Source organism: Acartia tonsa, chromosome 6 (assembly GCF_053477335.1).
Source record: "Acartia tonsa isolate MP-2025a chromosome 6, ASM5347733v1, whole genome shotgun sequence".
In the NCBI taxonomy this organism is placed as follows: Eukaryota; Metazoa; Arthropoda; class Copepoda; order Calanoida; family Acartiidae; genus Acartia; species Acartia tonsa.
Genome location: NC_137265.1, coordinates 28,337,393 through 28,360,377, shown reverse-complemented (window position 1 = coordinate 28,360,377; position 22,985 = coordinate 28,337,393). Strand labels below are relative to the sequence as shown.

General features: G+C 31.4%; 2 protein-coding genes across 9 annotated transcripts in view; one reads left to right on the top strand and one right to left on the bottom strand.

Annotated features, from left to right (window-relative positions):
- Nucleotides 1-13,318, top strand: part of LOC145322302 (uncharacterized) — a 35,228-nt gene extending 21,910 nt beyond the window's left edge. For all 6 annotated transcript variants that reach the window (XM_080164246.1, XM_080164247.1, XM_080164252.1 and 3 more), the window contains 6 exons: nucleotides 4,395-4,539; nucleotides 6,399-6,556; nucleotides 6,948-7,019; nucleotides 7,946-8,396; nucleotides 8,574-8,638; nucleotides 9,102-13,318. In XM_080164246.1, coding sequence (XP_080020372.1) covers nucleotides 4,395-4,539; nucleotides 6,399-6,556; nucleotides 6,948-7,019; nucleotides 7,946-8,396; nucleotides 8,574-8,638; nucleotides 9,102-9,217 — 1,007 coding nt within the window. In that variant the 3' untranslated portion in view covers nucleotides 9,218-13,318. The remainder of the gene's footprint in view (nucleotides 1-4,394; nucleotides 4,540-6,398; nucleotides 6,557-6,947; nucleotides 7,020-7,945; nucleotides 8,397-8,573; nucleotides 8,639-9,101) is intronic.
- A 2,476-nt stretch (nucleotides 13,319-15,794) lies between these two features.
- Nucleotides 15,795-22,958, bottom strand: LOC145322300 (uncharacterized). 3 transcript variants are annotated; one of them, XM_080164240.1, is made up of 19 exons: nucleotides 22,934-22,958; nucleotides 22,700-22,754; nucleotides 22,299-22,378; nucleotides 21,838-21,903; nucleotides 21,552-21,627; nucleotides 21,007-21,078; nucleotides 20,821-20,927; nucleotides 20,436-20,594; nucleotides 19,875-20,039; nucleotides 19,578-19,640; nucleotides 19,292-19,348; nucleotides 19,054-19,113; nucleotides 18,791-18,856; nucleotides 18,313-18,372; nucleotides 17,542-17,601; nucleotides 17,196-17,255; nucleotides 16,819-16,887; nucleotides 16,388-16,433; nucleotides 15,795-16,075 (listed from the first exon to the last, which is right to left on the bottom strand). In XM_080164240.1, exons 2-19 carry the CDS (start codon nucleotides 22,747-22,749, stop codon nucleotides 15,982-15,984), a joined length of 1,410 nt encoding a protein of 469 aa, XP_080020366.1. In that variant the 5' UTR covers nucleotides 22,750-22,754; nucleotides 22,934-22,958; the 3' UTR covers nucleotides 15,795-15,981. The 3 variants fall into 3 exon arrangements, 2 of the variants coding, with proteins under 2 accessions (XP_080020366.1, XP_080020365.1); XR_013880622.1 differs by lacking the exon at nucleotides 22,934-22,958 and having other exon boundaries at nucleotides 16,819-16,953; nucleotides 20,424-20,594; nucleotides 21,838-21,909; nucleotides 22,700-22,788; XM_080164239.1 differs by lacking the exon at nucleotides 22,934-22,958 and having other exon boundaries at nucleotides 21,838-21,909; nucleotides 22,700-22,788.
- Nucleotides 22,959-22,985: the final 27 nt, after the last annotated feature.

Below are 22,985 nucleotides of genomic sequence, written 5' to 3'. Positions count from 1 at the left end.
CGGGCAATGGAACTGGAATTCTTGATAAGTTACGTGGGGGGTTTTGAACCGGCGACCTATAAGCTTTAAGGGATACTTAATATTATAGGAGGAAAGAGAGAGAGAGAGAGAGAGAGAGAGAGAGAGAGAGAGAGAGAGAGAGAGAGAGAGAGAGCGAGAGAGAGAGAGAGAGAGAGAGAGAGAGAGAGAGAGAGAAAGAGAGAGAGAGAGAGAGAGAGAGAAAGAAAGAGAGAGAGAGAGAGAGAGAGAGAGAGAGAGAAATTCGTAGGTTGCGTAATTTTCAATCATCAGCGACCGTTTAAACGGATATAAAAATCAAAATTTTATAAAGTAACAGGATATTTGTCTGTGTGTTTGTATGTTTGGAGGGTAGGGCGAGTAATATAATAGTTATTTAAAGCATCGTATTATTAACTATTATTATATAACACTGGCTTTAATCTGAAATGATTGTGCATTTTTATATTCATAGAAAACTGGATATAATAAGATGTTAAATATATTTTTCAGTCTGTTATGTTAAACAAAAAAAAAATTTGAAAATTAATGTCCCTGCCTGGAATCGATCTTGGAAAACCATGACCTTAGCCTTACACCGTACCCCTGTGCCACAAAAGCTGCATTAATAACAAACAAAAATTTGTCATATTTTTACAACCCAAAACAAAATTAATAATAAGGATTAATCAACCCTTCTTTTTCTTCCATTGTTCTTTCCTTGAACTTTCCTTGAATATTAATATTTTTCTTCCATTGTCTTTTACCCTACTATTAATCTTTTTCTTCCATTTTCCAATCCCCGACTATTAATCTCTGAATATTATAAGAGGGGATAAAAATTGAAATGATTATAATAGCTAAAACTATTACGCCGATATTAAATTACACCAAATTTTTGTTGTATACTATAAGACATAATTTTTTTATACATTTTCTAATTTTATGTACGATTCTTGGTGTTCTCCATAGCTCAGTGGGAAAGTGGTGGTGTCTGGTTATCTTGATCGGGCGTTCAATTCCCGGATTTGATTTTTTTTTTCAGTTCGTTTCCTTGTCTACCTTACGAAAAACAAATTTAAAAAAATAGCTTTTTGATATTTTAAGTGACTGTTATTACAATGTAAATAAGTAAACTTTTACCAAATATTACTTATTATATCAGAGAGTGAAAATGATATTTAGTGTTTGGGTAGTTTCGAACTGACAACCTTCCGACTTGAATCGAACAAAAAAATATTTGAATTAGTCTTAGTTAAAGATTATCACGAAACCTCCGTACCTAAAAATTTGTATTTTGTAGATTTGTAATTTTTTTTTTAATTTGATTCTTTAGGTTATATTTAGCTTTTTTTTTGTTCAAAAACTTGTCTAAATTTTTTAATCTTCAAAATACATATACCCCAATTATCAATAAACCTCGATACTCAAAGAGAGTATATCACGAAACCTCCGTACCTAAAAATTTGTATTTGGAGGTTTCGTGAATAAAACTTCGAGGTTTCGTGAATCATACTATTTTTACTACCTTATCTTTTTTTACTTCCAATCTTTGAAGTTGCATATAGCTTATGTATAGAATGTGTGACTTCTTATCTGGCTAACCCAGGTTCGAATCCCGTCCGAGAGGGCCACCGATTTTGTAAATGTTAAAAATTGGAAGATTTCATTAAATAAAAGTTGTCGCAAATATAGGTATTAAATAAGCTATTTGTAGAGCCTATTTAATAAAGATATTTAATGCTCTTTAAAAAGATAAAAAAAAAGGATGACAACATCCATAAAAACTTTTCACAAATCAGATAATCAAGCGAACAAGACTTGCATATGTCAATATTCAAGGCACAAAAACTTGGTATTTTTTCACCGTTTAGAAAAACCATATTGATCTAGCGGTTAGCAAGATCCTTTGGTACAAGCAAAGAGACAGATAGACATCATGTTACTCTTATATAATATAATGTAGCATCGCTCCCCCATATTGAATAAACCAGGATTTCTCTGATTGGAAACGTGGTTTTCCCGGAGACTAAATTTCTGACATTCATTCAAAAACAAAAATAAAAAATAGTTTATTAGCCAAGTTTTATTGTAAATTAATTAACACAAGTATTAAAAAATCTACTTTTTATGGATGTAGGTAGGTATTATTTCTTGAGGCTTAAAAAGCCTAAAACATGCCTAAAACCTAAATGGCTAGCCAATATTGTGATTCTAAAAAATAAAACAGACAGACACTCAAACATATATACAAACATCCTGTCAATTTAATTTTTTTTAAAGGACCTAATCGTTTTTATTTGCAGTTTTGCGTGGCTACTTCAATTTTTACCTTTGACGTCAATACAAATGTGATTAATTTTCGCTCTCTCTCTCCCTCTCACACTCACTCTCTCTCTCTCACACACTCTCTCTCTCTCTCTCTCTCTCTCTCTCTCTCTCTCTCTCTCTCTCTCTCCCTGTCTCTCTCCCTCTCTCTCTAACATATTGGTAGAATTACAAATTTATCTGGATTAATATAAACTCATTATCTGCTAACTCCTTGGGTATTAATCAAAGTAACACCATTTAGACAACCAATGCACGATCTTTATCGCCTAAAAGTACTAACTTTGTCTGTTTGTTGTCTAGAGCATTTCCCCGGCTAGAATAATTACAAATACACGACCTTTGTATACCATTTTAAAGTCTTCAGTATGACGTGGAATGGCCCAAACTCGAACCCAACACATCCTTAACAACCCACGGTTGGACCCTCAGATGTAAAAACTTTTTTTTTAGTGTTTGGCCAAAATGACTTAGCAATTGTATCTGTAAGTACGTCTAATAACACCCTTTGCTATTTTTAAAATCCTAGAAATTTTTTTTGCAAGAAAATTGCATAAATTCGCAACCTTTTTTAGAACCACTACATAACTCGAGTTTTAAAACTTTTTATATAAAATCCTTTTTACAAAAAATATCAATAATTACTTAAAATTAAACCTGAAAGAAAAAAAATCTCATTACACGTGTTAATTTGCATGTTTTAGGTCTTTTTTTGAGGAAAGTATAACTTCCACATTTTTGACAATAATTATATTTTTTTAACATTTCAAAGTAAAATATAATAAAACTTAAACGATTTTTCTTGAATTATCAGTTGAAAATTTCATCAAACATGCAATTTAAGTGTTGGAAATTTAATAAAATCATTTTTTGAATGTTTAGAATTACCAATTTTCTATATTTAAAACAAAATGTTAACAAAATTTAAAAACATTTTAACATATAACTTCAAAAATCAATAACATTTTATAAAAAGATGTTTCAAAAAATAAATCATTAAAAGGTATTAAAGGCATTATATCAAAATAATTCCTCTTAAATATCACACAACATATGATTGGGAAGTATAGCCATTTCTTGGAGGTATAATATTTACAAAAATACCATTAATTCTGTTTTTATCAGAAGTTAAAAAAATTGAACAATTCTAAAACAATGGTTGGCTGTCTAGATATTGAGTACACTAAGACTACGGCTCTGTTCTATTGAAATAACGTTGCAAAAAGAGGGGTTCTGAAAGTAATCTACCTAATTTTTTTTAAAGAACCAACAAGTACTGTCAGTATCTTTTTTCTTGTAATCTAGCAGACAATCAAATCATAACACAATTTTCATGATAAAATATTCAGGTTTCTACTTAACATTTAAAAAAATATACTGATCAATAAAATGTTCAAAATTTTACTTTGTACTAATTGAAAAAATATGTTGTAATTCTTATTTTAAAGTTACATTTTTATCCCTGACAAAATCATAGACGACTTTTAAAGGCATCTTATCTAAACTTTTTGAAGAAAAACTTAAAAACGTTAATTAAGTATGAAAACTATTTTCTTCGATTTTTCTGAGATTATTATCGCATTCTATGGGTTTTTGAATATATACCTACTACTGTATTACTTTCTATTTCGATAACAAAATTTGATGCTCAATTTAGAAGTAACCACTGAACCGATCGGATTCTCCTCTTCAGGGAATATACCTACTGGTCCTGTGGTTGTTTTAGGCTATTTTCTTGGGAGGTGGGACACCCCCAACCCCCCTAGAAAACATAAAAATCCCCCCAAATTAAAAAAAAACATGTTCGAAATAAGTGGTTGCATCTTCATTTTTCTTTAAAATTACCTCTTTGGGCAAAGTTTCTAGAAACTAGGGGCGAAGCCGCTAGTCTTATATAAAATCTTAAAGTAAGAAGATAATAAACGTCGTAACAAAGCAAAACCTTGTTTTCCCCCTCAAAATTAAAAAAGATACATTTGATTACCCCAATTAAACCTTTAAACCCAGCTGAAAAAAAGCTTGGACTTCCTTGAACAAGATCAAAGTTTAACAAGAAATTATTATTTCAGAATACGACCAGCCCCACGAATCGCAGACGAACAAGGACATAGTGGAATCTATTGGACGGAAAGGTATGGGAGGACCCGACTCCCCTGATAATGATGACCATTATATTGGAGACATTGGAGATATTGGAGATGATACTTCACCAAGGTATGTACATCTGTAGGTTTATCTTTTTGTCAATCTGAATATTCTAATGTCCATCTAAGATCATAATATAGAGAAAATCAGGTATGTCCATCTGTTTGTTTATCTATTTGTATCTGTCTATCTTTATGTCCATTTGTCTGTTCTTATTAGAGATAATCAGTTATGTACATCTGTTCATCTTTATATCAATCAAATATCATTATATTAGAGATAACCATGTGTCTGTTCGGAACGGATAGCTTTTTTCGTTAACTTAGGCATGTTAGAATTGTCCTATCGATTTCAAACTTCCTGAAGTAGTTAGGTACGATTTAGAAAGCGTAGCAACTCTATAATCAATATCAGAATGTCCGAAGGTCCAGTTTAAACATGATGATTTTTAATTTTTTTAAAAAGTATTATATGATATAATTATCCGAATGATCTGATTCTTGAAATACTGATTCCTAGGACAACAAAGTACAATGTTATAGGCGAAGTATCTCTATAATCATTAATGTTCTGATTATTTAGTTCTGACATTTCAGAGCTCCCCTTTATGGATGTTGTCATCCTTGTTGTATTATATAAATACCAAAGTCTATATAATTTATTTATAGACTCTCATTCAGGGAGAGAAGGAGAGAAACAAATGATAGACTTATATTTCCTCCCTTAAAATTATCTCCCAGTTTTATTCAAGCTTTCAAAAGCAGAATCATAATTAGAAAAAGAAAAATTTACATTCCATTAACAAATACCTGTACCCTTGTCTTACTCTTATTTATAAATAGAGAATATTTTGTTATAAAATCTATTTATAGGAAGGAAGAAAAAATAAAAGACGGTAAAGAATATTTCTCTTAGCAACAATTGAATTATTGTGGAACGATGAGAAAAAAAATGATTCAAATAATAAGAATTTACAATTAAAACTTGAGAGCCATAATTGGCTACAGAGACAAAGAAAAATTAGGCTATAATGAATCTACACCCCTCTCTGTTCTCAAAATTTTACAGATAAAATTGTAAAGAGGCTTTATTGTGTTTTGAATTCCATGTGACTGCAGATCATTTATTCGTCTAGATTCTAGAAATTCAAAATCGTCAAAACAATAAAACATTTTAATTGGACATACATTTTTTGGTAAAGATTATAGAGTTGTATTGTTTCCAAAATCATACCTAACTTTTTCAAGGATCATTAGACAAAGTTTGAAATTAATAGGACGATTTTATGGCTAAAACAACGATTTGATTTACTGACGGATGGTCAGACTTACTCTAACGATAATGCTAATTAACATCTTGTGAGTGAAATTCTTTCTTAGCCAGCATCTGCTATTTTAGGGAGAGGAATAATTTTAGCGCCATTGTCCTTACACTTCTTTCCACCCTATTATGTTTATTTTGAATATTACAAAAATCTATTGTGGGTTGAAGAAAAGATTGGGATAAAAGAGAAAAGCAGAGGTCTAAATTTCCAGGGATGGGATGGGACAATGGACGTTTAATCTATCTGCCTCCAAAGTCTATGAGAGAAATTATGTCAAATAAGGAGGAATATTTTAAGAGTAAAGATTAACATTGTCCCTTCCCTGTCGGCAAAATTTCATAACTTTATCTTACTCTGCTAAAAAAAATACGCTTTTTTTGATTCCTAGAAAATCTATTATATAACTTGATAAAAGGATAAAATTTTAGTTTCTTAACCTATGTTAGTTAATATTCAGGGATAAGACAATGGAAAATAAGATAATTGTACTATTTTATTTAAAGACTATGTGCCAAACATATTTATCAACCAACATCAATTTGGAAGACATCTTCTTCTTAGTCCTATATTGATAAGATAACAGCATTTTTTTTGTGTATTTCAGACACGACAGTACCCCCGACTACGCGAGCCTGCTGTCTGGACGGAACCAACTGCCCCAGGGGGGACAACACAACTCCCCATTCAGCATGAACAACATGACCAGCGCCTCCCCCTACAGAGATATGAACACACACAATATTCTTAACCAGGCTAATGCAGGTCAGCTATCTTACATTACTTATCACTTCTGGAAACATATATCTATATATGACCTTCCCCCTTAGTCAGTGATCTTAAGGATTTTGTAGATTAAAATTATTGTATGAAAAGTTTGAACACCGAAATTTCAAATCAGCCAAGATTTAATAAAAGTGCCCCAAACTTTAAAGCCAGCGAATAAGAGAACTTATTTATAAAACCTTTGGTACCAGTTTATAATTCAATTTCCCCTCCATCACGTGCTTTAATAGAAAGCAGATATTTATTTTGTGATTTATAAATCGAAAGAATTCTTAAGATTGTGACCATCAATAAATTTAGAGGTTTCTAAATTTTTTTGCCTTATTATACTTCCAAAAGTTGTCATCCTTGTTACTAAATATATGTCTAGGAGTCCGTATGTTGGACATCAGTATCAACAACTATCAACATCATAATCAACAACAACAACAGTCTAGTACAGGTCAGATAGATAGATTATTAGATAGATAGATAGATAGATAGATAGATAGATAGATAGATAGATAGATAGATAGATAGATAGATAGATAGATAGATAGATAGATAGATAGATAGATAGATAGATAGATAGATAGATAGATAGATAGATAGATAAATAGATAGATAGATAGATAGATAGATAGATAGATAGATAGATAGATAGATAGATATATAGATAGATAGATAGATAGATAGATAGATAGATAGATAGATAGATAGATAGATAGATAGATAGATAGATAAATAGATAGATAGATAGATAGATAGACTGACAAACAGACATACATACAGACAACAGATAGAAAGATAGAATGACACATATAATTGCTCAAGCAGGCTATCAGAAAGACAGACTGACAGAAAGACAGACGGACAGAAAGACAGACTGAAAAAAGACAGACTGACAGAAAGACAGACTGACAGAAAGACAGAAAGACAGACTGACTGAGAGACAAGCTGACAGACAAGAAAACACTAGAACATACAGTTAGATTAATAGACAGAAATATAGACATGCGGATATACAGACAGAGAGATACAGACAGAGAGATACAGACAGAGGGATTCAGACAGAGAGATACAGACAGAGAGATACAGACAGAGAGATACAGACAGAGAGATACAGACAGAGAGATACAGACAGAGAGATACAGACAGAGAGATACAGACAGAGTGATACAGACAGGAAGATACAGACAGAGAGATACAGACAGAGAGATACAGACAGAGATATACAGACAGAGAGATACAGACAGAGAGATACAGACAGAGAGATACAGACAGAGAGATACAGACAGAGAGATACAGACATAGAAATACAGACAGAGAGATACAGACAGAGAGATATAAATAAGACAAATGTCCTAATATTTTTATTTCTGGATGCAGGAAACAGTCCCCGAGACAACACAAGCGGGTCCCCCTGCTCCCTGCAGCTCCCCCCGCAGCACAACTCATCAAAAGAAATCTCACCCGTCGACTCCCCCCTCACACACTCGCCCCCTGGCCACAACGGGATCATGATAAACCGCCACGCCCCAATACAGCTGCAGCATCACCAGCAAGGCGGCCAGGGCCAGCCGCAGCATCTCATACAACTGGCGGATTCGCCGCTCAAAGATTCCAACGGCCATCCGTTGTATAATCTTTCAGTTGCTGCCGCCGCAGCGGCTAATATAACGTCGCAGCCGGTCGCGGTTGTGACAACTGCTAGTGGAGTACCTGTTTTCCCGCCGACAAATTCCGCTAACGGCGGCCTTGGCGGCAGTTTGGGTGGCGGGTTGGGTCAACATAATCCGGATCCCTTCAGTGCTCTAGGACAGCTTGGTCAAGATCTTAGGTAAGAAAAAAGCTTCAAATTGGTTGGTCGAGTCTATCATACCAAAATCAAATAAAATATTTAGCACATCGAATTTTATACATTACTGCTTTATTGCATGTTATCTCATCCAATTTTATAACAGTTATTCGCAGTTTGAAATCTTTAGGACAATTCTAACAGAACATATAATTTCAGGTTATCTCACCCGCACATCACCCAATGGTTACAACAGTCTGCCGGTCATCATCAGCTACATCAAGGTGAGCAGCTTTATCTGACAGCTTGGCTTCTCATAAAAATACTAGTGTATTATTGGATGTCTTTTAACAAAGGAGACATGTGATTGGTTCATTTTAGCGGAAAATTATAAATTGGGAAATTAAATGATTACTGTAAATGAAATAACATTTGAATGAGAAAGCACGGTAAAGTAAATATTTTAAACTATAAATGAATTACAACATAAGTATATGGTCTTATAATTGGTATAGAATACGTAAATATTGTGTCCGGGTAATTTTTGTTTTTTTAGGTTGCTAATATAGTCCTCAGATAATGATCAATAAGTTTCTCCCTGGTCAGAGAAGGGGAGGAAGTAAAGTCATAAGAGGATGGGGAAAAAGTAATATTATCCAGCTGGGAGAATCTCTCAAAATATTAACTTATTCTATATCTATTATGGTATTATGCTATTTAATTTTAACTAATTTGACAAATGTTTAGGTCACCAGGGAGGACGGCCGTCATCGCCGGTGAAAAATGAGCCGATGTCACCGCGCCAAGACTCACATTCCAGTGGCTCTGACTATGCCAGCGGGAACAACGTGGACTACAGGTGATCCCAACCGCCGCCGCCACAAGTAAATATGCCATTCCTGCCGCTGCCGATAAAACAGGAAAACGAAGATAATACCAACGGCGAAAATGGCGGTTTTTGAAAATTGTAAAAATTTCTAAAGGGGGGGGGGGCGGATGTGCCACTCAGATGATTGAGAACTGTCTAATTTGGCGTAAAAATGCAAAAAAAATCGGCGGTTTTCGGCGGGAGCGGCGGCTCCGTCGCCGTTTCTTCACAGTTATATATTGTTCTCCACTAAAGCGACTGCTGTGCTGAATTTTAGAGCTGTAACTCTTTTATGGGCTGAGATCACGCGCGTTTTACTTTTGGTTTCAAAAAGTGGCACATCCGCCCCCCCCCCCTTTGTAAAAGCAAATTTGCTTTTATTATTTAAATTCTGAAAACATTATTTATTTTTATTGATTAAAGAAACGTCTACTTTATGTATCGTATTATGTAAAATGTAAACAATAATAAGAAAAGCTATTTATGGAGATATTTCATCTTATAAAAACTATTTTACCTCCATCTTTAATTCGCATGAACTATCTCTCCCTGAGCTGCATGTAACAATTCTATCCACTAATAATGGCATCAATTTTTTTTACCCAGAAATATAGCATACAAAGACTACCTATATTTCTTCTGAATTCAAATAAGAGCCTGTGACTGACACAAATATTGGCGCGTATCTAATTTTTCTTTAGTTACAATATCCCTTATCTCTCCTTCCATTCTTATAAGATCAAAAATTAACTCAAAGTTAGGTAAAGTAATATTAAAAACTTTTATATTTTCAAATTTTTATCAGTAGTGCAACCCCTCCCCCCGCCTCCTTTTTTTAAAAACCTTTAAACAAACCAAGAAATATCATTTGGTCTAACATTATAGTTTAACTAAAAACAGAAAATTTTATCTCCTAAATATGAATAGTAATAACCTGCAAATATTGAAATAGGCCATAATACTAATATGGGATTTTGGAGAAACTTTTATGTAACTGGTATATGTAAATGTTATGTAATTATTAACACGTTTCATAGTAATTTATCAACTATTCGACCATGATCATTTAATTTTTGGGGGGTTGGGGAGTAGGGTTTATATTTACCACTCCCAATTGTCCAAAAATAGTTTTAACTTTATGTAATTGTTATGTAACTATGTAACTCTGGAAATATCTATTATGTAAGTTCCTCTCTAAGGTAGAATCTGCTGGTAACACACATTAATCTCCAGTAGACCATCCCCCCCCCCCCCCATTTAAAGACTTAATAACAGCAACATTATGGAGCTTAGAACTACCGGGGCACTTTGCCTTACGGGCTATCATGAACCCAACTTAACCTAACCTCCCCTAAAAGAAGAAAAAACGTAAAGGTTTGAGTGGTCCCACTAACAAAAAAAATCTTAAAAAGATACAATCTGCTCAGAGGTTAAGAGGTTCAAAATATTGTCAAGAAACAAAATCTTGTTATATACAGTGTGTGAATAAATAATATTGCTACCAGGAATTAATATACACAGGGTGTGCTATGTAAATCTGGATTGATACATCATACCCAAACAATTAGTGTTATTCCCAGAGCTGGATCTTTAAATCATTTAGTGGTGAGCCAGATCGAGGTGAGCCGAACCGATCTGGCTCACCACTAAAATGATTTAAATTTTGGAATTTAATTAAGACTTTTTTGATTAATTAGGCAAACCCCTATAATATCTTTAATACATACTGTAAAATATCAGGCAGGCCAATTCCTATAAAATTTCATAGGCTAGGATAAAAATTAAGGTTCTACTTAGCCTTACATAGATGTAAATGAATAGTGAAGCCTTAGAAAACAATACCCTTTTTATTGGTTGAAAAATAATAGTTCTATAATAGTAATTTTCCTAAGATTTCTGATTAAACTAAACACTGTAAATTTTCTCTATAAGAAACTTTTATTTCAATTTTATCCCAAATAGACCATAACTCATTATGTAATTTGCTTCTGAAATATATAAAGTTTCTGCAAATAAGAATTGTAATAGGAGTTCATACTATGGAAATATTTTTACAGTGTCACTGTATGTATTGTTTGTTAATAATTCTATCTATCTTAACCTCCCTAATATGTTTACCCTACCCTAGCCTGACCCTATCTCCTTATTAAGCCTTAATAACAAGGAAGCCTATAAGCATATCAGCTTAATAAATCTATATTCTATCCAAAAACTATTGTGTTAAGCTGGGCATTGTTTAGTTTACAAAACAGTTTTTAAAAAAACAAGGAAGAGATAAAGCATCTGAATAAAATAAATTTTTATGAAAAAATTTAGAATAAAATAATTTTCTTTCTATGTTTTCTCTCTATGATTGATATAAAACATAGTTTTAGATACATTAAAAGGAAATTTCAGGTTAATTTGATTTTAACCTTAAATTGGACATTTTCAGAAAAAAAATTAAATATTATTTTGAATTTAATATTTCAAAAAATATTAAGAAACATATTTTTCTCAAAAGATACAATACAATTAGCTAAAAATTTTATATTTATTTTTGAAGTATAAATGAAAGTAACTGTATTTCGTAACAGGGGGCATGTACCACCTGAACAAAAACTTTTTAATCTCCAACTTCCCTGCAGGTCCAAAAACGCATACTTTAATTGTTATTAATACTAAAAATTCTAAGATATTCCATAGAAATACTGCCGAAGAAGTTGGACTAAAATGAATTTTTTTTCTGTTGCCATAGCATTGTTCCAGATTTTTGTCAATTGACTCCGTCCTTCCGTGTGTACCAATTATATTGTAGTGACCTCAAAACCGTTAATCATTTTAAATAGAATATCTTTTATTTATAAATTTAAGGTACAAGGCGAAAAGATTTTAAGGGCATTCCACTTTTATTGAAAATAGCCTAAACCTTAACAGGTCATAAAAAAATTCTACTACGCATTAGATTGCTATAAACTCTAAAATGAATATTCTTTTTTTTAAAAGTTAATCAACAATAAGTAAGAATCCTTAAAAAATCGAATATAGCCATAATGAAAGAAGTCTTAAAATGTATCTTTCATAAATTAATTACATAATTAAGGCTTTTAAAGTTTGATTTTAAAAATTTAAACAAGAAAGTTGGGACTTAAAAGAGGTGAAGCCTTTTCACGGATTATATAAATACAAAAATGACAAAAATTTGTTTTGTAAATTCTTACTTCATTTTAAAATCACACAACTTAACGGACTCTCTTTTATAAAAGCTTTGTTTTAAATAGAGTTTAAATCTATAATAATGTTTTAAACAAGGCGGTTGATATCGTTTTTTATCCGATTTGTAGCTTTTTAAATTGAACTAGTAATTATATATATCATAAATGTACATTGAAATCATAATTGTACCTCTAAAAAATACATTTTTATATAATAGATATACATGTATATAAATATAAATACGTATAGAAATGTGATAAATGTTTTGTAATTGTAAACCTGTAGAATTTCATGTAATTGTTGTAGTTTTGACTTTATTATGGCATTTGAAAGGCAGTTATAATATTTTTTTATTCATTTTACTCGGATTATAGAATTTTAGATCAAACTTAATTCATTAGGACCGTTTGTAGCTAAAAAGTATGAAACGAGTAATGTTTTCTTTCTTTCTTCACTAAAACGATAAAAAAAAATTCAAGGAAATTTTATTTAAAAAGTGTTAATATCCGGTGAAGTAAAACCTTATGTTAAAAAAAAAGAATTATTTTTTTTGTATTTTTAAAAATAAGAAGTGTTGGCAAATAACGTAATATGCGTACTTTCTGCGTTTATTTTTACGAAGTTTATTAAGATTTTGTCGCTTTTTTGTCAGCTCCTTTTAATATGTGTAGTATCTACAAAAATAAAAAAATTATTAACATAAAATTGTTGTTGTAAATAATCTTTTATTTTTATAAAATATAAAAAATACACAATATGTTTTAATATATTTTTATTGTAAAATAATAAAAATATTCTGTATATTTGTTAGATATAAGTAAAATACTGATGTGAAGAAAAAATTAAATTTTTTTTTTGTAAATATTGTTAAATATTTGACAAAATATATGTATTTTATTAACTTTTGAACTTTTGTTTTATTAGTGTCTGCCAGTCTTTAAAGTTTGCTTGTTTAATTTTTCTGTTTATGCTCTTTATTAACTTGAGGAGGGGGGAGTTGAATCCTAAAACATGTTTTTTTTTTAAATTTAGATTCTCTCCCCCCCCCCTCTAACCCATTTTTAAATTTTAGTTTTAAAAAAATCTTTTTTGGGGGGGGGAGATTAATTTTTTTCTAGGGACGATTTCTCTTTGGAGGGTGTTGGTACCCTTCCCGGGACCTATGAGGAGCTATCCTGTTATGGAGAACCCGATCGGTTCAGAGGTTAGCGAGATCCTTCGGTACAAACAGATAGACAGACAGACATCCTTCTACTTTGTATAATAGATTTAAACTAAAATTGTTGAACACTTTTATTGTACTAGCGGCTGTGCCCCTCGCATCTAGCTGCTTTATATTCAAAGGGTTATAGAATGGGCAGAAATAGCCTTAAACCACCCAAACTAAAAATAAAAGGGCGTATCACCGTAGGTTGCTAACATGGACATCTTTAATCGGTCAGTTCATTAATCTAATAGGAGTCGAGGTGATGGGGTATATGGTGGGTTGTTTTCTGGTGTTAGATCTAAGTAAAAATAAATCTATTATTATGGTAGGAAGCAGCTTGTAGTGTCTATTTAAAAACTGCTATGTGTGGTGCGTGACATCAATTGTGATTAGTAGGGGATATGCCTTGGACCATAAAAAGGCGAGCTCATTATCATGCACAGTATAGGACATACAGGAAAGGGTTGTGCAATCTAAGGGTTGATTAACTGTAGGGTAACCCAATATCCATTTGGCGCATGGACGCTTAAAGCCGCAATTGTAAGAGGTGAGGGTATGTTTCAAGGTGCCTGGAAAGGACCAGAACCCGAAGCGATACCTCACCTCCAAGGGTAATCAACCAGTATGATTTACAGTCGATGCTGTGAGTATTGGTGCAAAAAATATGACGTAACAAAAAAAAATTAGCCAATGAAAGGCCACTATAAATTTTACCATTGGTCAATAACGGCCTCTCATTGGCTAATTTTTTTTGTTACGTCATATTTTTTGCACCAATACTCACAGCATCTTTACAGTCAATTTATAGAGAGTAGGAAAATAGTTTCCCCAACCCCCATCCACTCCAAATTATCTTTGCTTAAATTATGTGGAAGGCTTTAGCCCAAAAAAGTCGCAACTCATTAGTACTTCCAGACAAAGATAATTTTTAAATCCATTTTATTTTATCGTTTGGCCGTGTAAAGTGGATTCCATCAATTTCTTTAATAATTCTTCTTTTAATTTGGATTATTATTGACTAACGTTGGTTTGGCAAACTAGCCATATCAAAGACATAGGATAGCATTAAATTCCTGCGAAAAAAGAAAACTCTAAAATAAGACGACATTTTCATAACAAAGTCTGAAAGCGGCATTTGTACATTGTAAACAATTCAAAAACCTTTACTTTCTTGTATGTTGGTTGTGATCACTTTGCTTTGTGTCTACCTACGGGAAATGTTCTAATTTTATATTTTTCTTTATAACTATAGAATAAATACTACTTTCTTTAAATTCTGGTTAGTTTTTCATACTCAAATTTCTGTTATGTAAATTTTGTTTAATGTAAAAATCAAAGAGATAATTACAATTTTTTTCTATATGTTTCAGAGTTTAAAAATGGAAGATATCAGCAAAATTTCTAAAAGTACAGTTAAATGCGATTTATGCGGAAAAACTTTTGGAAGTAAGATCAATTTGAGTGAACACATATCTAAACATAAATGTAACAAATCCTACTCATGTTCAGACTGTAATAAAGCATTTGCTACTATTTCTGCTCTTAAAGATCATCTCAAGAATCATGTAGTTGACAAGCCATTTTCTTGTGATGTATGTAATAAGAATTTCTCAAAGCAGACCTATCTTTCTATGCACATAAAGAATCATGAACAGGCAAAAACAAATTTGTCAGACATTGAAAGTACAGATTCGTCTGGTGCTACCAAGGACTCTAGAGCTACTTTATATAATACAGATGAGGAGATTACTGATAACATTGAACATTTGACTGATGATGATGCATTAGCCCTGGCTGTGGACTTTATTTTATAAACTTTTATTTTATGATATATTAAATTGTATAATCAATATTTAAATCTTTGTATTGTATGATTGCTAAGTTTTGAAAAGTAATGACAAAAATGCCTTGGCTCAAACAGGCACAACCATTTACTTTGCACAAAAGGACTTTCAACCTTTCCCATACATTTTGATAAAGTAATAAGCTTTAAAAAGATGTGCAGTTATTTTTTATGTATTCTTAATCTTAAGAATAAAGAGCCTAAGGATTGTTTTTTTCATTCATGAAACCTCATCCATTTTCAAAAGGATTTCCTAAATTTGGCCTAAGGAGTTTGACCTATATTGCATCAAACATTTTTATTTTCTAGTTTATGAAAATGCAAATATTTATAATGTAAGTTTATTATCAACATATGATTTACAACTTAACAGCTGGGCATATATAATCTCTTCAATACTTATACAAATAGGTTTGCTAGACTACAACATACACAATTAAGTTACTAGACATTAATTATATAAAATGACATGATTGTTACTTCAGAGCGATTTTAATAAAAAAAGAGCTGGGTTTTATCCCCATTGGTTAATACCAACTACAGAGTTTCTTTTGGTTTGTTGGGGCTTCAGATTGCTGGGGAATTCTACAGGTTCTTCACTTCTCCCCCTTAAAAATTTGTTATTTAATTATCCTACCATTTAAAATTGGTTGATGCTATTAAAAATTATTTTTATGTGAGATGTAAAAAACCTGTATTGAAAAGACTCATTTATACCATTTGTAATAATACAACCACATTTTAAATAATAAGAATTGTTAGCTTAAATCAAATTTACTTTGTTTTGTTCTATAATAGTAATGTAATATGTTTGACATTTTTTTTGATAGATTTGTATATACCGAGGAAAAAATAAAAACTTTCTGAATATGATATCAAATGATTAAAACTGCATCCTTACTTTTTTTTATGTAATTTACCTGTTTTCTCTTTGTTTAAATTCATCATACTGGGAATCTATCATTTCTAAAAACATTTAGAAAATATGTGTTATCAATATAAGGGCGGCATTCAAAAGTAAACAAGGATGACTACATCCATAAGTAGGAAAGCTCAAAAATCATGGACGGGTTAATGGACAAGGAGATTCAATGAGCACTTTATAAATCATGAATAGATGTTTAAAAGAGAAAATAATAAACCTTTCTCACGTATTTTTATATTTTCTAATATTTATATTTTGTACGATGACTGACAGACAAAGTAAGAAGTTTTAAAAAGATCGAATAATATATTAAATTATGTATTTTTTCAAAATCTTTAAATATAAAAAAAGAACTTAAGAACTTGTAGGAGTCACATTTGCTTTAAACTTTTTGTGATTAACAGTTAAAATTTAAAAACTATTAACCTTGTAGTTTTAATAAAGAATAAACTCCTTTGCTTTTCATTTTTCTCATCAATTCTCTCTCTGAATCTTCTATAACATATCATAAGTAAATTTGACTTTGACTAAAGCTCATTGAATCAAGATCATCAATAGTATCTAAAATACAAAAAAATGAGAGCATCTACTGTATAATTAGAGGCCACCTGTCAGTTCATATATTCAGCTTAAAAAAATATTTCCTTAATATTTCATGTATATTAATTTCATGAAATATTTGACAAGTTAATTTTTTTTATTGTATATTACTAACTTTACTGTTGTAATTATAAAAAACTTTTCTATAGTTTGATGAGGGGTGCCCCATATTAGTTATGATTAACATGGTTGTTATATATTACCTTTTTGTGATCTCTTGCCAAGCTGACTAAAACTCATAGATCCCAAATCATCTAACTCATCTGATAAACTCATGATTTGTGAATTGAAAAAGTTTTCTTTTAGAATAAAATAATTATCCTATAATTTTTAAATAATGGTTAGGTATGACTAGAATAATCTGGCATAGTATTTTCTATATAATGCATACTACATTTTAATAGATTTTTTAACAAAGGTATTTTTCTCACAAATATATTCAGTTCTTCCATATTAGCAACACTGTTTTTATACAATTCTCAATGTCCATTTGCCCTTTATTTAATTGTCAGGCTTTGCTTTATTAATTTTTCTATTCTTTTTTTTTACCTTTATCAGATCTTTTTCCAAGCTGACTAAAGCTCATAGACCCAAGATCATCCAGTTCATCTGCAAATATTTAGTAATTATTAGGGTGGGTCGATTTTGGACATTTCTTTTCTGAGGCCAAAGCGGGGATCTGCAAATGATTTGTATGAGTATAATACACCTCTGGATAATTTAAAATGTATCCTAAGTCTTAAAACCGCTGACGACCAGACATTCAATTCTATAGCTATTTGTAAATGGGAGTCAAAACTTTATTGAATCAGAACTATGGCTTCATGGTGCTCCCAGGAAAGGCATTAAGGAGTAGAATCAGGAACTTTTGACCGTTTCAAAAAATCTTGTTCCTAGCCTGAGAAAATCTAAAAAACCTCTACAAATTGGACAATTCTCAATAAACCTTTAAAAAATGTGTTTTTTTAGTGATTTCTAAGGCTAGGAACGAGATATTTTGAAACGGACAAAAGTTCCTGATTGGGCTCCTCAAGGTCTTTCCAGGGAGCACCATGAAGCCATAGTTCTGATTCAAATTTTTTTAGAATGTCGTCTTTGCATATTAATAAGAAATCAAATATATTTTTTAGTGGTCGCGTTCTAAAACTCAATTTTTTAAAATTCTTTTTCGGTCAGAAATGTTTTAAAGGTTAATTTTATCTGTTGCATATCCCCTCTTTGTCTAATTCTGATATGAACCCACCCTAGTAATTATTAACAATTTTGAAAAGTAATTTGATAATAGCAAATAAAATTAAATTTAAAAAGAATCTTTTATACCTTTATCAGACCTTTTTCCTAATTGACTAAAGCTCATAGATCCAAGATCATCTAATTCATCTGAAATATATTACCAGTAAAGAAATCTTAAGTTATTAAAATTAAAAATTTAAAGATAAAAATCAATACCAGTTTTGTTATACCTGAGGGGCCGAAGGCCAGCCTAACAAAACTTGTATTCATTTTATGAATTTTATTTTAATATTTGCGGAAAATTTTTGTAATATGATGCTATATATGATTTTTAAAAATGGCTAAGAACCAGATCTAATCCATGTTTTATTTGATTCTTTTGTTTATAATTAGAAAGCTTCACAGGTTTGCTTAATATTTTGCGCTATGTTGATAAATATTATGCAAATTTATGATGAGAGGGAATAATTGACTGTAAATTTCGATGGTGCCCAAAGTTTTATAACTATGTTATCTTATTAGTTAGCCCAAAACTAATGCCTTCAGATTAAAGATGAAAGTTTACCTGTCTGGGATCTCTTCTTCTTTCCAAGCTGGCTGAAACTCATAGACCCTAGGTCATCCAATTCATCTATATAAGCGCAGATGTTTTAAATCTTCAAAAAGATAATTTTTATATCAACAAAAAAAATTTGTATGCACAGTAAAAAATTACTCTAATTCAAACTGACAAATGCCATGTCAAAGTCAAATAGACAATTTCTAGATTACTTAAATTAAGTTAAGTCGCATAAAAAAGCTCTAACGCATATATGTTAATTACTTTACCTTTATTAGAACGCTTCCCAATATGACTAAAACTCATAGAATCAAGATCTTCTAAGTCATCTACGAAATAAACATTGGTGATTTTTATTAAATCTTTTGTCCTTTAGCAGACAGCATTTTGATAGCATTTTCGAATTATATCCTAAAAAAGCTATATAGTTGTTACAGTATCACATTTACTTACACTGCTTTGGAAGATTTCCAAGAAATTATTGCCATTTTCCCAAATGAAAATCACCTGTTGATCTTTTACCAGGGTGGCTAAAACTCATAGAGTCTAAATCATCCAGTTCATCTAGGTATAATAAATATGCCAATTAAAAGTTTTGATGTGGTATAATTATTAACAAGTAATTCTGAAAATTTTAAAGTAAATTGAATGATAGGCAATTGAAAGACTGTAAAAAAAACTTCAACAAGAGACTGAAACAGTTGACCTAATGAAAAACTTTGCTTTCTGTTCATAATTAATTGAAATTTTGTCATGTAGATGGAAGATAGTTAAGTGAAATGATCTGAAATACCTTTCTTGGAAGATCTTTTGCCAAGCTGAATAAAAGACATCGAATCAAGGTCTTCCAATTCGTCTTAAAAATATAGATTTTTAAAGAATTTTTGTTAATTTGATGCAGCTTAATTCAATTATATCCTTTACTTGTACAGCAAATACAAGTTAAAAGTATTTTTACATAAAATCAGAAAGAAATAATATTGCATTTTGAAAAAATATAAATTACACTAAAAAATTATAACAATAAATATATAGTGACTTTATCCCTAGAGTGTATGTGTAAAATTAAAAAGCTTTCTTTAATCCTTACCCGTATTTGACCGTTTCTGGAGGTGACCATATCCTTCAGAATCCTGGAGCTGATTGTATACAACAGGATTCTCCATTTCTTCATTATCTACTTCTTCAAATTGTGGCTGTTGGGATCTTTTACCCACCTGGCTAAAACTTATAGAACCCAGGCTTGAAAGATCATCTGAACAGAAACAATTGTTTCAACAAGTAGCGAATCAATAACAAGCTAACATCATTTTTGACACAGAAAAAAAACAATTCTTGATAAGATAACTCAAGTCAAAGTGACCAAGAATAATATCAATTTTCTTTTTTTTACAGCAAGTATCGTAATTAAAGCTTTTCAATGATTAGATTTTTAAATTCCTGCAGTTTAACAGAATAATTAACCCTTTCAAACAAAAGGCCAGACTCTAGTTTTAAAGAATTGTTATTACAACTACACTACATAGTTCATTAAAATCAGCCAAATGGAACCTTCAACATCAAGTATTCAATACTTACATGATAATTAATGAAGCTAAGCTTTATAAAACACGCTTTGCATGATAAAAATTCTAGTTACATTTTGGAATACCTTGAGAAGGTTCTACAAGATAATCTACATTTCCTCTTCTATGAACTTTCTTCTTTGCAGGCAGATCTATGTCCTGATCGTCTTGGGAATCATTTTCATCCATACCTCCCCCACGCTTACCCTTGTAGCTGAAGCTCATTGGAATGAGATCATCTAATTCTAAACATAAATGATTATTAACCAAAAAGTATTTTGTAAAAAAGATAATAAAAAAAATAAAAATAATTCAAAATTAAGAGCAAACTTTTTTCCCCGAATTTTAATTCTTTTGCAGTACAGTAATTGAACTGTAATTTAAAAAAAATATAATTAAATAATTTCTATTATTCTATCCATATATCCATGCAGTTAAAAATAGTGATTAAACATCTGGTTTTCAATTTACCTTGGTGTTTTGAATTAGTTGATCTTTTGCCAGCCATACTGAAGCTAAGAGATCCAATGGCTTGCAGGGCTCGCAATGCCTTGGCACGTTTTATGTTCACAAGACTTCTATAATAATAATTAGATTACATACAAATATTTAATTTGAATTTTGAATTACAGAGCAGCTTTGCTACTTATGATCAACCTTTGTAATTGTCCCCTTGGAGGCTCTCTGTATTTTGGGTAGAACTCGGTGGATTTTATATCAGGTATCATTCTAAATTATGATATAATTAGTAGCTTCGTAGAAATGGTGCAGGTCCCCTTCCACGGTTTTTATGTTTACAATTTTTGGTATTAACCTCTTAGAAGACAGAACTATGAACTCTGGCCGCGACGCTCGGCACCCTTGCCTGCCTAGCCGCAGCGCTCGGCCCCCTAACCTGCCTAGCCGCGGGCTCTCAGCCCCCTAGCCTATAACCTAACCTAAAATAGTTGTTCTCTGCCAGAGTCATAGTTCTGTCGAGGAGAGGGGGATTTTTTTGGGGAGGGACCAAGTGAGTCACAGATTAAAAGCTCATTAGGATTTTTTGCGAAAAAGATTAGCAGTCAAATTACCTCCTTAGGAGCAGAGTAAATCACTTCTCCTGTATATCAGACGGAGAAACAAAGTTATTTATAGAGTAGCTTTGCTTCTAATAAGAAATGTGTTACTTGTAAAGTAGCTCAACATAAAACATGTAAATTTACCTTATAGTTTTTAAATGCTGCATAGGTATCATATAACCAAGTTGTTTTCCACGGAAACCTTTAGCTGATCTACATTCTAAATCATTGAGAATAATTTTTTTTTGTAATTTTGTACAGAAAATTAGTTACAATATAACGTTACATTTATAGCATTTTTTTTCAAAAATCAAACAAGGAATGATAATAAGTGGGTACGTGTGTTAATGCTAAAGGATTGACGCACGGACATGCCCTGATTAAAGAATACCGATGCCATTAATGATTTTTTTAATTCTTAAATTTCTACCTTCGTTTTGTAAGCAAGCCCTACGAACTTTTTCAGCATTTTGGAGACCAAAGGAATAACCTGGAACTAAAACTAAGTCATAAAGGTTAGAATGTTAATAAACAAGTATGATCTCATCGAATATTTAGTAGTAGCTAAACTCTCCATTAGTAGACAAATGGACAACATACAAAAACATCAGCCAGGTAAATTACATTTTTCCATTAGAATATCAGGGTATTTAAAGCATGATCGACAGACTGACAGATAAAGTGAGTTTTATGCTGGATGCGCATTGGTAAGGGGAAAAATACAGCTATCCAGCGTAAATAGCAGCCAAGTAATTCATGTTTACCTCACAGTGTAAACGTACTCAAATATTCAAAAACAATTTGCCCTTTCCCAAAGAGACGTTGTTTAATTTGATCATAAACAACGCTGCGTCAGAATAGAGACATTAAAATGGCTCTAGAAATATTTACCTGGTAAGGGTTTAGGAATATAGAGGACAGGGGCAAATATGTTCTTAACTCTGCTATGGGGGGTAATCATTGGTGAAGCACTGAAAAAAATAGGGTACCTATTCTTCAGAAAACAATACATATATGTTTACTACAATTGACAGTTAGGAGGACATATAGTATTTCTTCGGATTATTTGATATCAAACGATTTGCTATAATCAAAGTGATGAAATTGTATTTTTTCACTATTTCGCCCAATTATATTACATTTTTAGAAACAAATATTTAATTGGCCGGGAGGATGATTATTGGTTAGGTTCAGGAAAGCCATACAGGGTTAGATCTTTCAGCAGTGGTTTAAACAGTTAAAGAAAAAAAGACTTATTGGAATTTAAAAAGGTTTTTTTCTAAAATTCATACCTTATAAAATGCATAAGTAGAATGCATAGCAATGATCCCGTTAAACGCATAAAATCTATAATAAAATAGAATAGAGTGAGTTTTAAAAAAAAAATAGTAAAAGAATTGAACATAAAATCCAAGAATTATCAAAATTAAAATTGCCAAATTCCTTCATATACTAAACTGTTTGGAAATTACAAAAATGTTCTACTCAAATATCATTTGGTACATTTTTGATACAAAAATGTTTACCTTATAAAATCTGTAACGGGACTACAATATTTTCTCATTTCTATTTTCTTTT

Coding starts and splice junctions, on each gene's coding strand:
- LOC145322300 (XM_080164239.1), bottom strand. CDS start 22,749: ATGCGTTTAACGGGATCATTGCTATGCATTCTACTTATGCATTTTATA. Junction 21,079..21,551: donor CAGCATTTAAAAACTATAAG/GTAAATTTACAT, acceptor ATCATAATTTAG/AATGATACCTGATATAAAAT. Junction 19,349..19,577: donor CAAAAGATCTTCCAAGAAAG/GTATTTCAGATC, acceptor TATTATACCTAG/ATGAACTGGATGATTTAGAC.